General features: G+C 39.0%; 1 protein-coding gene and 1 pseudogene across 1 annotated transcript in view; both read right to left on the minus strand.

Annotated features, from left to right (window-relative positions):
- DNAH8 (dynein axonemal heavy chain 8) overlaps window positions 1-14,362 on the minus strand; it is a 385,593-nt gene that overhangs the window by 319,739 nt on the left and 51,492 nt on the right. Inside the window, exons 9-10 of the mRNA XM_021684619.2 lie at window positions 10,799-10,906; window positions 7,972-8,073 (exon numbers count right to left, since the gene is read on the minus strand). Coding sequence (XP_021540294.2) covers window positions 7,972-8,073; window positions 10,799-10,906 — 210 coding nt within the window. The remainder of the gene's footprint in view (window positions 1-7,971; window positions 8,074-10,798; window positions 10,907-14,362) is intronic.
- LOC110575556 lies at window positions 3,440-6,065 on the minus strand (annotated as a pseudogene).

Raw genomic sequence — 14,362 nt, forward strand, 5'->3', positions numbered from 1 at the left:
ATATTTGCAAATGACATATCAGATAAAGGGCTAGTATCCAAAATCTATAAAGAACTTACCAAACTCAACACCCAAAGAACAAAGAATCCAATCAAGAAATGGGCAGAAGACATGAACAGACATTTTTCCAAAGAAGACATCCAAATGGCCAACAGACACATGAAAAAGTGCTCAACATCGCTCGGCATCAGGGAAATCCAAATCAAAACCTCAATGAGATACCACGTCACACCAGTCAGAATGGCTAAAATTAACAAGTCAGGAAACAACAGATGTTGGCGGGGATGCGGAGAAAGGGGAACACTCCTATTCTGTTGGTGGGAATGTAAGCTGGTGCAGCCACTCCGGAAAACAGTATGGAGGTTCCTCAAAAAGTTGAAAATAGAGCTACCATATGATCCAGCAATTGCACTACTGGGTATTTACCCCAAAGATACAAATGTACGGATCCGAAGGGGTACATGCACCCCGATGTTTATAGCAGCAATGTCCACAATAGCCAAACTGTGGAAAGAGCCAAGATGTCCATCAACAGACGAATGGATAAAGATGTGGTATATATATAAAATGGAATATTATGCAGCCATCAAAAGGAATGAGATCTTGCCATTTGCAATGACGTGGATGGAACTGGAGGATAATATGCTGAGCGAAATAAGTCAATCAGAGAAAGACATGTATCATATGACCTCACTGATGTGAGGAATTCTTAATCTCAGGAAACAAACTGAGGGTTGCTGGAGTAGGGGGTGGGGTGGGAGGGATGGGGTGGCTGGGTGATAGACACTGGGGAGGGTATGTGCTATGGTGCACACTGTGAATTGTGCAAGACTGTTGAATCACAGATCTGTACCTCTGAAACAAATAATGCAATATATGTTAAGGAAAAAAAAAGAAGAAGAAGATAGCAGGAGGGGAAGAATGAAGGGGGGGAAATCGGAGGGGGAGACGAACCTTGAGAGACAATGGACTCTGTAAAACAAACTGAGGGTTCTAGAGAGGAGGGGGGTGGGAGGATAGGTTAGCCTGGTGATGGGTATTAAAGAGGGCATGTTCTGCATGGAGCACTGGGTGTTATGCACAAACAGTGAATAATGGAACACTACATCAAAAACTAATGATGTAGGGGGTGCCTGGGTGGCTCAGTTGGTTAAGCGACTGCCTTCGGCTCAGGTCATGATCCTGGAGTCCTGGGATCGAGTCCCGCATCGGGCTCCCTGCTCAGCAGGGAGTCTGCTTCTCCCTCTGACCCTCCTCCCTCTCATGCTCTCTGTCTCTCATTCTCTCTCTCTCAAATAAATAAATAAAATCTTTAAAAAAAAAAACACTAATGATGTAATGTATGGTGATGAACATATCAATAAAAAAATTTTGAAAAAATAATGTTAAACTTTTCCAAAGCTACCAATGGCCAGTCAAATCTTCATCACAGCCCCATCTCTCTGGTTCTCACTCTTCCATCTCCCTCTTTGCAAATAAGGACTCTTGCAATTACATTGGGACCACTTGGATAATCCAGGATAATCTCCCCATGCCAAAGTCAGCTGATTAGCAACACTAATTCTATCTACAATCTTATTTTCTTTTCATATAACATAATATATTCACCTGTTCCAGGAATTAGGACATGGACATCTTTGGGGAGCTATTTTCTGCCTACCACAGCCACTAAATCAGAATTTCTGTGAGTGAGACTCAGGAATCTATATTTTTAACAAGTTCCTGGGTGATTCCTATAAACATTCAGATTTGTGAATAAATGGTCTCATACATCTTCCCTCTTCTATCTCAATCTCCAAAACAACATAATTGCTCCATTCAAGGTCACTGATTATTTTTCACTCATCTAACAATAGTTTATTAGTACCCACCAAGTGTTAGGAACTCCTTGAGATGCTAGGAATAAAGATAAGACCCCTAACCCTCATGGAATATACCATCTAATAGCAATTACTTTATATTACTTCCTCTTCACCACTCAATCTCTTCATGTTGGACAAATAAGGTAAAGGACTTGAATGGACATTTCTCCAAAGAAGTTATCAAACTGAGGGTTTTAGAGGGGAGAGGGTGGGGAAAGGGGTAAGCCTGGTGATGGGTATTAAGGAGGGCAGGTATTTCATGGAGCACGTGGTGTTATATGCAAACAATGAATCATGGAACACTACATCAAAAACTAAAGATGTACTGTATGGTGACTAACATAACATAATAAAAAAATTATAAAAAAAAGAAGATATACAAATGGCCAATAAGCACATGAAAAGATGCTCAATCATAACTAGCCATTAGGGAAATGCAAATCAAAACCACAGTGAGATACCACTTCACACCCAATCAGGATGGCTATTATCAACAAAATGGAAAATAACAAGCACTTGCAAGGATGTGGAGAAACTGGAACCCTCCTGCATTGCTGATGGCAATGTGAAATGATACAGCCACTGCGGAAAATAGTTTGGTGGTTCCTCAAAAAATTAAACATAAAATTACCATATTGCCTAGCACTTCCAGTTCTAGGTATATACCCTATATACTTCCAAAAGAATTGGAAGCAAAGACTCAAACAGATAATTGCACACCAGTGTTCATAGCAGAATTACTCACAAAGATAAATGGTGGTAATAATCCAGATGTCTATCAACAGATGAATTGATTTTAAAAATGTGGTATATCCATACAATGGAACATTACTTAGCCATAAAAAGGAATGAAATTCTGACATATGCTACCTACATGACTGAACTTGCTAAGGGAAAGAAGCCAGTCACAAAAGGACAAACCCTGTAAGATTCCACTTAAAGGGGGTACCTAGAATAGGCAAATTTATAGAGACAGAAAATAGAACACAGGTTCCCAGAGGCTGTGGGGAGGAGAGTTTCGGGAGTTATTGTTTAGTGGGTACAGAGTTTCAGTTTGATATGATGCAAAAGTTCTGGAAATGTAAAGTCATGATGGATGCACAATATTGGGATGCCACTGAACCACAGGCTTGGAAATGGTTAAAATGGTAAGTTTTATGTTATGTATATTTTGTCACAATTTTAAAACTTCAATTGTAAAAAACAAAAACAATTTTAAAATCTTCCCACAAAGAAAATGTCAAGCCCAGGTGACTTAATAGATGAGTTCTATCAGACCCTTTTTTTTAATATAATATTTTCAGTTTTATTTTTAAAAGGCACACATGACAAAGATTATTACTAAGTCATGTCGTGACTCTACTTGCACTCAGCACTTGTTCTTGAGCATCTTTCTTTGTTTTTACGGTTTCAACAAGTTCCTTATATTATTTCAGGTACTCTTTTTCCGTCCTATGAGACAATGCTTCTGCTATTTTTCCCCCATTTTTCAGGTGTATTTATTGGATAGGTTTTCAAAGCTTGTTGCAAAAGCTTCTGTTTCTCTGTTGTCCAAGAGGTGAAATGTGTGCAGACTTTCAAAAAGCTGTCATACTGTCAGCTTGAGGTATGACTCCTTGTAGTGCACCATCTTTTTTGATGAAGGTCATGACTTCGGAGACTCTTTTTTTGCCAACTCCATAAGAAGAATATGTGTTCATGTAGTCAGCAACAGCTTCCTGTGATACTGTGATTTATAAGAAATATATATATTTGGTCATTCCGATGACCAAAATACATTTCTCATATATATTTGGTTTTTATCCATGGTTCCTGGCTCACAGCTCCCAAAAACCTTGCAATTTCCCAAATTATAAGAACAGTGGGAGTATATTTTGTTACAAGATTCGATCTCTTGTCTTCAGTTCTTGAAATTGCTTTTGAGCCATAAAGGTGAAATGGGTGTCTTGTTATTCATAACAAGCCCCTTTCCACCACAACTGGGTTTACATTATGAGGTGACTTCTGGAAGCACCTAAGGGTGGGGGCTGGTTGCCAGGGGAACCAACCAGGAATGTCCTACTCCCTGATTCTGGGAAGGGGGGGCCTAAAGTTTGAATCAACCACCAATGGACAAGGAGTTGATCAATCATGCTTTTGAAATGTAATGAAACCTCCATAAAAACCCAGAAAGATGGGGGTTGGAGAACTTCCAGGTTGGTGAACACAAGGAGATCCCGGGAGAGTGGTGCACTCTGAGAGGGCATGCAAGCTCTGTGCCTTTTCCCCATGCCTTGCCCTATACGTACCTCTTCCATCTGCCTGTTCCTGAGTAGTGTTCTTGTATAATAAACCAGTAATCTAGTAATTGAGTAAAATGCTTCTCTGAGTTCTGTGAACCACTCTAGCAAATTACTGGAACTCAAGGTCTGAGGGTGTCATTGGAACCTCTGATCTACAGCCAGTCAGTCAAAAGCATGTGTGACAACCTGGACTTACTACTGGCATCTGAAGCCCCACAATTGTGGGATTTAACCTGTGGGATGTGATGCTATCTCCAGGTAGATATGTCAAAATTGAGTTAAACTGTAGGACACTCAGTGTCCAAGAATCACTCGTTGGTGTGGGGAACCGCCCCCTCCCCCCTACACACACACACACTAGAACTGGGTCCACAACCCTTACTTCCCATCTTGAATTTGTTCCAGCAAGGAAATTCACAGCTTTGATTAGTAATTGCAGGTCAATTCTCTTCTGACCAGTTTTTACTGCCATTTCCACCTTTGGCAGTTGATGTCTCTCCATTCTTAGATGCTTGTCACATACAAGCCTCAGCTTCTTCTCTCTTTTCTATGTTACTCATTTGTTTCTCTTTTTTTTAATTAATTTTATTATATTAGTCACCATACATTACATCATTAGTTTTTGATGTAGTTGTTCCATGATTCACTGTTTGTGTATAACACCCAGTGCTCCATGCAATATGTGTCTTCTATCTGTTTTACCAGAGCAGGCTTTCCTACTTCTTTTGTAGATGCTGATGCATTTCATGTAAGTACCTAAGCTTGCTAGTTGGAACATATCTGAAAGTTTTTCCACTTCTTCCTTCCAACCTGCCCCATCTCATTCTCAGAAAAGCAATTCCAGGGGCACCTGGGTGGCTCAGATGGTTAAGCATCTGCCTTTAGCTCAGGTCATGATCCCAGGGTCCTGGGATCAAGCCCTGCATTGGGCTCCTGGCTCAGTGGGAAGCCTGCTTCTCCCTCTCCCTCTGCCTCTCCCCCTGCTCATGCTCTCTCTCTCTGTATCTCTATGTCTTAAATTAATAAAATCTTTTAAAAAAGAAAAAAGAAAAGCAATTCCAGGTCTCCCATGAATTTTGAGGTTTTTGCCTTTCCCTTCTAATGGCTTTTTTTTTTTTTTTCTGGGTATCTTTTCCTTCCTTGACAATAATGCCTATTGACTGACCTCCATTCCCTTCTCCTTAGCAACCCAAGCAGCTTTGGATTCAGCTAATCTTTTTCTTTAGCTTCTGACATCTTCTGTTTTCCTTCTGCACTCACTTTCTTCTCTGTTTCTTTCTTGGCTTTTTCTTTTTAGAATGTGTTTATCCTTGCATCACAACTACATGCATTATCAATTAACGTTCTCATTCAGCTCAGTTCTTTTTTTCTTGGTGCCCTGTTGCTCTGTCTTGTTTTTCAATCCATCTCCTGTCATCATGACATCCTGCTTCTTCATTTAAATACAAAGACTGTCTCCGGGAGTAAAAAATATACCAGAAGGAATAAAATGTCTCTACATCTTCAAATGGTGACTTCATATCACCAAGTTTAGGAGCCTTTTTATTATTTAATGATCTAGAATTCCTTTCAAGCCCTAGGGAAAACACTCTGAAGGAACTGTCCTTTGCCTTACTTTTAGAAGGAACAGACTTATGAAAAGTAAGCTGCATCTCTTAGATTCTCTTATTTTCACTGGGTCAGACATTTCATAAGGTTTCATTATGCCCATAGTTATGAAGTGGCCATGATCTTCTTTTATTGGGTCACCAGCTTCTCTCAGGGCTGTTTTAACACCACTGCTTTATGAGCAGTTTTGGTCTGTCTCTGTAACTCTGTGTCTTACATGGCCAAGTCCAAGAACCCCATAATGAGCCTGGTTCTTCCAGTCTTCGGGATCAAGTATTTTCAGCATAAGAAACTGTCCTAATGATGCAAGCATGCCAGGTCTGAGGCCAGAGACGGGGTCCCACAGGACCAGCCAAGAGGGTCCTTGGCTTCACCCAGGATGGAAATCAAACGTGAGCCAGCAGAAGGTGAGAGCAGAGTTTATTGACGATGTAGAGAGAGCAGATACAGACTCAGAAAGGATAGGAGCATGAGTCATCTTTGCTTGGGGTCTGGAGTTTTTATTGGCAATCGTGGTCTGGTGCACGTGTCCTCCTAGGCGTATAGGAACTGGGCAGAACAGGACAGGGTCCAGGTGTCCTTCATAAGTCCTCATTCCCTGAAGCCAGGGGTCTTGGCATTGAGATGTCCAGGGCCAATGGTCTGGAATAGGCACACGATGGCTCTGCCTGGTCATTCCTTAGATATCATCTACTGTGCTGGAAGACTTCAAAGATATCATTATCTCTTTGTCCATTACAAGGAGAACATAAGTAATTTGCATTACAAGGCATGTGTAAAGTGGGGTGAGGGTGCAGGTCCTAGCAAGAACAGAAGCTGGAAAAGAAGCAAAGGGAAGGGAAAAACAGCTTTTTCTCTCATGGGGGTCCCTTGGGTTTCCTCATCTCAGTAACTAATTCTTCATCTTCTGTTCCCTCTCACCACTCTTTTTTATCGTCTGGTTCCAGAGCTCAGAGCATGGTAAAGACCCATAAATACAGTGCTCACATCCCAGTTGGAGGGCGCTGAGCATCCTTTCTGGCTCTCCCTCCCAGTTCCAGCCTGGTGCCTTGGCTCCCTAAAGCCCAGGGAGCAGCACATGAGGACTGCCAATAACCACTTCCGGATGCAGCCTTCCTGCCATGGTCATTTCCTGAAGACTTTCAAAAAACAGATCCTTTTAATTTTCTGCAAACTTTTCCATAGAATATAAGAGGGGGGAATACTACCTTCCCCTCCTCCTCCTCCACTGAGGCTGAGACCTTGGTGCCAAAAACACTGACAAGGACAGTATGACAAAGGAAATTTACAGGCTCTCTACCTCTCATGAATATAGTTGCAAAAACTCCTAAATAAAATTGTAGCAACCCAAATTTTAGAGTGTTTAAAAAAATTTTTTTTTAAAAATTAGACCATGGAACAGCTGGGTGGCTGTCGGTTAAACATCTGCCTTTGGCTCAGGTCCTGATCCCAGGGTCCTGGGATCGAGTCCCACATTGGGCTCCTTGCTCAGCGGGGAGCCTGCTTCTCCCTCTGCCTCTGCTGCTCCCCCCGCTTGTGTGTGCGTGCTCTCTGACAAATAAATAAATAAAATCTTTAAAAAAAAATTTACACCATGACCCGGAAAGTTTCATTTTAGAAAACCTAAAAATGTCATCTATTACACTAACAGACTGAGAAAAATCTAATAAGCATCTCAATAAATATGTGCAGAAAAACATTTTTTAAAGCCCATTCATAGCTTTAAAAAATATGTCCTAGTAGTAAGACTAGGAGCAGAACTTCCTTAATCTGATCAAAGATGTATTTAAAACCTATGAATACATCAAAATGGGGAAATGTTAGAAATGTCAGAAACATTCTCTTCCAAAAGAAGATCAAAACCAGACGCCAATAATCACCTTGACTATTTAAGAATGCATGTCAGTCCTAGCCAATGCAAAAAGTCAAGAAAATGAAATTAACAGGGGCTGCAGTGAAAGGTGGGGACCAGGGAATATGAGACAGCAAGAGGTGTCCACTATAGGCAGCCATGGAGAAGATGAGAACTAAATTTTACACTAAAGGATCCTGCACTAAATATTAAGGGAAGCCAATAATTTTAATGAGGTCTATTTATATTCTCGTGCTATTCTTTACAATGTTTTTAACATGTTTTGTGAATGAACAAAGTAAAAAAAAAAAAAATGGGCCAGGTGGTGAAAGCTTTACTGTATGAAAATAAGAATATCTCTACAAACCTGAATTTTCTTTAATACGAGCGGTGTTTCCTGATCCCATACGTGGACGGTTCCTCCATCAGTAATATATGCTTTACATGCCGTCACCATTTGATTTGTTACCTAAAATAAATACAAGTCCAAAATATCTATAGGTGAAGAGAGAAATAAAATCTAAGATTTTTAAACCACAAGCATAAAAATATGATAAACAGTAAACTTATGGGAGGAATGAATCACAATATAAAAAACAAAGAAATACACATTCCATCAAAACCAAGACAGCTCAAATTTTTTACTGCATTTAAGTCAACGTCACAGGGACCATAATTTCCGAAGTCAACTATATTTTCCTTTTGTCTATTTTTCCTCTAACTAGGATCCAAGTGTCATTCTTCACCATCCTTCAACATGCAAACTAAATTTAAAGTTAACCACCTCTCACATACCCCAAAATAGTGAGGGGGGAAAAAACAGTCAGGAGGTTAGATTGAGAGGGCAGGCCGACACACAGAAATTTTGGAGAATTCCTAAAATATAGAAAGCACACAGGATCAAATCTACAAGAGGAAAAAAAAAAAATAAAGATGACAGAAAACCAGAACCCCTTCTGGAGAAGGTTACTGTGAAGGTGGAAATCTTTGAGGTGGAGACAATGGGAGGTGGCCCTTGGTTGTGACCCTACACACTGAATTTGGAGCAACTTGTACAGTGGGCAACAATGGCATATGCTGACAGGACAGAGCCATGAGTGTGGACTATGCCCCAGGTAGCTATTGCACCCCAGGAGGACATGTTAGAGAAAAAGCTCTTCACATTCCCTACCTGCCACACCCCCACACATAAGAGACAGACTACAAGAAACAGAACAAGCAGGCAAATTAGGACTTAAATACAAAGATGGGCAGACAACCCAGAATCACCAAACAACTAAAGAAAATAAACATGGTGGGGCGCCTGGGTGGCTCAGTCAGTTAAGCATCAGACTCTTGATTTCAGGTCAGGTCATGCTCTCAGAGTTGTGAGATTGAGCCCCACATTAGGCTCTGTGCTTAGTGGGGAGTCAGCTTGAGAATTCTCTCTCTCCTTCTCCCTCTGCCCCTTCCCCCACTCATACTTTCGCACACTCTCTCTTTCTCTAAATATAAATAAATATATCTTTAAAAAATAAAAAGAAAAGAAACATGGTAACAGAGGCTTTAAACTCAACAGAGGAAATACAAAAAAAGATATGTAAAATATTTTAAGATATCTTTTATTAACTGCATGAGAAAGATATGAGAGTATTTTACATCACAAAAAAAACCAACTAGAGAACTTGGAAATTAAAATTTTTATTATCAAAATAAAAAAATTCTATTGATGAACTGACCAACAACTGGGACATAAACGAAGAACAAAAGAGTGAGCTGAAAGGTCAAAGGACAGAAACTGACAAAACAAAACAAAACATTAAGAGAAATGGAAGTTAAATTCAAGGGGACAGAATAAACTGAACAGGTAGGTAAGGAATACTCAAAGGAAAAAAGAGGGAAATTTCCCAGGAATAGAGACGAAAGTTTCTGGATTGCAACAATCCAGCAAGTATAGAACAACATAAATGTAAAAAGAACCACATCACTTTGAAATTTTACAAGTTCAAGGATAAAGAAAAAATCCGAAAAACTTCTTGAAAGAATAAGACAGGTTGCCTACAAAGGAAAAAGAATCATATTAGCATAAATTTCTCATCAACAGTACTGGATAAGAGACAACAATACTTCAAGTTTCCAGGAGAAAATTATGTTGAACCTGGAATCCCACTGAAACTAACATTTGAGTAGCAGGACAAAATTAAGCTATTTTCAGACATGCAGGAATTCAGGAGGTTCACCACATACAGACCATCTCTGAAAGAACCACTTGACAATACTTTTCAGCCAAAGAAATAATGAATCCAAGATGGAGGAAGATGTAGAAATCACAAGAGAGAGGTGATCAAAGAAACTAGCAATGCTTAGATTTTATTCTGAACACATGGGGATTCATAATATTAACAAACTATTAGACAAAATAGTTTAAAATTATTAACAAAAATGTAGAACAAGAAATCTCAGCGTGAGACATATATAGCAAGAAAGAGACAAGTGATGGGGAAAAATCCTAACATTCTTCCCCTGTTTAAGAGATGGATAATGATTAAATCTATTGATTAGTTTTTTAAAAAGAGAGTTGAGATGTGACTGTTACTTTATATATTTATGTTCTGCTGGAATTACAAAGAAATTTTATTTATGTGTCTCTTGGACGTTTTTTCAAATTATTTAAGTAATGAACCATATGTCACAACAGAGGAAGATTTTACACAAATTACAGTGCTGGTGGGAGTAGCTAAAGAAGTGTTGTCAATCATGCACACAATTCCTGGCTCTTGAGCAAAACTATTTGGAATGAATAAATTAGAAAAGCACCAGCCATGATCTCCAGGTCGTGAGATCGAGCTCCATGTCGGGCTCCATGCTCAGTGTGGAGCCTGCTTAGGATTCTCTCTCCCCCTTTCCCTCTGCCCCTCCCCACCACTTCTTTCTCTCAAAGGAAGGAAGGAAGGAAAGAAAGAAAACAAAGGAAAGAAAGAAAAGCACCAGCTACATTTAAACAAAAAGCCTGAGGGCTTACCTCTGACAAGAAGGTACACCTTCAATTAAGTAGAACTGACCAGTCGACACCTTTCTTTTCTTATCCACTGTTCTGCCAAATCCAGAACTCTGAGAGGCACCCAAACTTCCCATTTCCCTTCCCTGGCCCAGAGGGAAAGTATTGTTAACTTTTCACAGGGTTACATGTATGATTTCTTCCCTTGGAAACTTACCTTGATAAACAATGAAGTCATTCTCTCTGAGGTGTTATAATACCGTGACACACTGTGAATCATTCTGATGGCATTAATCAAATTTTGTATTCCATGTGCCATGGAAACCTAAAATTGAAATATATTAAATGAATTGCATCATATATTTATAGTTTTAATAACCAATATCCTATAATATTCAAAACTCTAACCACACATAAAATAGTGTAACATTTTTATCTTAAAGTCAAATTTTACTAAATGCAATGTAGCATCCTAGACTGGTTCTTGGAACTGAAAAAGAACATCAGTTTTGACAAATGTACCAAGGTAATGCAAGATGTTAACAAGAGAAACTGGGTGAAGAGAATTCTGTACTATAACTTTTCTGTACATCTAAATTTAAATTTTTATTTAAAAATACAATTTTAGAGGTGAAAGTGATTTTAAGGATTAATAGTTCAAGATTATCTTTTTATAAAGATTTTATTTATTTGAGATAGAGAGAGAGAGAAAAGACGAGTGGGGAAGGGCAGAGGGAGCAGGAGAAGCAAGCAGGGAAAATAGAGAGGTAGGGAAGTTAAGCACCTTGTCCAAGTTCCTACAGCTATATTACATAACCACAGTTATGTGCCTGAGATTTTGAGACCCTGCTTTTAACTATGATGCAAATCAGGATGGGAGAACAGGTAAGGTCAATGGCATTCCTACAAGGAGGTTGCCTCTTAATTGCTAGGACAATATAAAATATATAAAAGATGTTTTAATGGTAATAAAATAAATAAAACCAGAAATAACAACTATTTCTTTAAAGATTTATTTATTTGACACAGAGAGAGAGAGAGAGAGCACAAGCAGGGGGAGTGGCAGGCAGAGGGAGAGGGAGAAGCAGGCTTTCTCCTAAGCAGGGAGCCCAATGCGGGGCAAGATCCCAGGACCCCGGGATCATGACCTGAGCCAAAGACAGACACAACTGACTGAGCCACCCAGGTGCCCCAGAAATAACTATTGAATAGTGTACTGTATGTCCTAGGTATGAGGTGTAATTATGATTTAATTAAATCAATGATATGTGGCTTATGGAAATTAATATCTTTGCTGGTAACCTGGGATGTCAGAATTCATATTACATGTGTTATCTGTATATCAAATAGAGTCTAATAAAAATAAGCCAAGGAGGGGTCTCTCCCACTCTCAGTAAGGCAAGTCTACAAAGTACCTGTAACTCCGGGGCACCTGGGTGGCTCAGATGGTTAAGCGTCTGCCTTCGGCTCAGGTCATGATCCTGGGGTCCTGGGATCGAGTCCCGCATCGGGCTCCCTGCTAGGTGGGGAGCCTGCTTCTCCCTCTGCCTCTGCCTCTCTCTCTCTCTGACTCTCATGAATAAATAAATAAAATATTAAAAAAAATAAAAAGAATAAAAAGAAGTTGAAATTCAAAGCTTAAAAAAAAAAAAAAGTACCTGTAACTCCAAAGAAGAAGGCTCAGAGATGGCATCAAATGGGTCCATCAGGAAAATACCCTTCATCTAAATTTTTTTTTAAGATTTTATTTATTTATTTCACAGACAGAGACACAGCAAGAAAGGAAACACATGCAGGGGGAGTGGGAGAGGGAGATGCAGACTTCCTGCTGAGCAGGGAGCCCGATGCAGGGCTCAATCCCAGGACCCTGGGATCATGACCTGAGCCAAAGACAGACACTTAATGATTGAGCCAACCAGGTGCCCCACCCTTCATCTAAATTTTAAACATCATTTATAATAGAAGATTCTTGAGCACACAGTTCTTACCTATCTACACACAGTGTTCAGACACTTTATATGTAAAACATATAATGATAGATATGCCAATAGCAGAAATTGCAACACCAAGATAATAAAATGAAACACTAAACATAAAATTCATAAAACTTATCCACAAAAAATGGAAGAATGAGTCCTCTGCACGTTTCCTGCTCAAATGTGAGTTACAAACTAAACAGCAGGGGCTTTTTGCTTTTAATGAGAAAAAGAAAATGAGGATAAATGGAATTTATGAAGCTTCAAAAATAGTGAGTATATGAGGGGGAAGCAATTATATGACAATACTATTAGAACTTCTTTAATTTCAAAGATAATGTTCAAAATATTCCTGCATCAGAGAATGTGAAAGTTTAATAACAACAACAAAATAATAATAATAAGGTATATCTATGCTAGAACAATTGAATAAATTTTTTTAAATTACTAGGATGAAAAGAACACCAGAACTAAAATATTTGAAAATTATATAAATTTAAACAAGTCTTTTGAATAAAGAACTTGACATTAGTACACCTAAAAATCTAGAGGTCTTGATCACAATAAAAAGCATTGTACCCTTCTTCCAAGTTTACTTTTTATAATGAAAAGCTTTAAATATATAGGAAAGTACAGAGACTAGTATAATGATCATTTATACCCATCACTACACTTGACAAATGTTAACATTTTGGTATATATGCCTCATCTATTATTTTTTCATATCAAGACCTACTTGCAGGTCATCCTAGAGTAGGCTTTGGTTATTAAGATTTGCATCTTCAGCTCTTGTGAATAACCCCATATGCATGTGACATGTGAAAATTCTGATTTTTCTTAGACACAAACTTTAATTGCACATGCTGTAAAGCTGGGAAATCAAGTCACTGGGCTACTGAGTGAGCTAAGCAATGGCTATATATCTCTATCACCATACAGTCTGGTTTGCTTTACTCATGGTCATATACACAAAAACACCTAAAAAATGATATAAAATATTTTTACATAAAACAAATTTTTAAAAGGTCCCTAATAGAAGTCTAGTTGCTAGTACTAGGGGTGTAAATAACTTGTAAGTAAAATCGATCATCTCTTTATGGAACCAATTAAAAGACTGCTCCTGGGTGCAATCAAAAATGGAGGCTCTAGCTGCTAGGATAAATGAGGCAGAAGAGAGAATTAGTAATAAAGAAGACCAAATGATGGAAAATAAAGAAACTGAGAAAAAGAGAGATAAATAACTACTGGATCACCAGGGCAGAATTTGAGAGATAAGTGATACCATGAAACGAAACAGTATCAGAACAACTGGGATCCCAGAAGAAGAAGAAAGAGAGAGAGGGGCAGAAGCTATGTTGGAGCAAATTATAGCAGAGAACTTCCCTAATTTGGGGAAGGAAACACACATCAAAATCCAGGAAGCACAGAGAACCCCCCTCAAAATCAATAAAAATAGGTCAACACCCCGACATCTAATAGTAAAACTTACGAGTCTCAGAGACAAAAAGAAAATCCTGAAAGCAGCTCAGGACAAGAGATCTGTAACCTACAATGGTAGAAACATTAGATTGGCGGCAGACCTATCCACAGAGACCTGGCAGGCCAGAAAGGACTGGCAGGATATATTCAGAGCACTAAATGAGAAAAATATGCAGCCAAGAATACTATATCCAGCTAGGCTGTCACTGAAAATTGAAGGAGACATAAAAAGCTTCCAGGACAAACAAAAACTAAGGAATTTGCAAACACAAAACCAGCCCTACAAGAAATATTGAAAGGGGTCCTCTAAGCAAAGAGAGAGCCTA

The sequence above is a fragment of the Neomonachus schauinslandi genome, chromosome 8, assembly GCF_002201575.2.
Source record: "Neomonachus schauinslandi chromosome 8, ASM220157v2, whole genome shotgun sequence".
Classification (NCBI taxonomy): domain Eukaryota; kingdom Metazoa; phylum Chordata; class Mammalia; order Carnivora; family Phocidae; genus Neomonachus; species Neomonachus schauinslandi.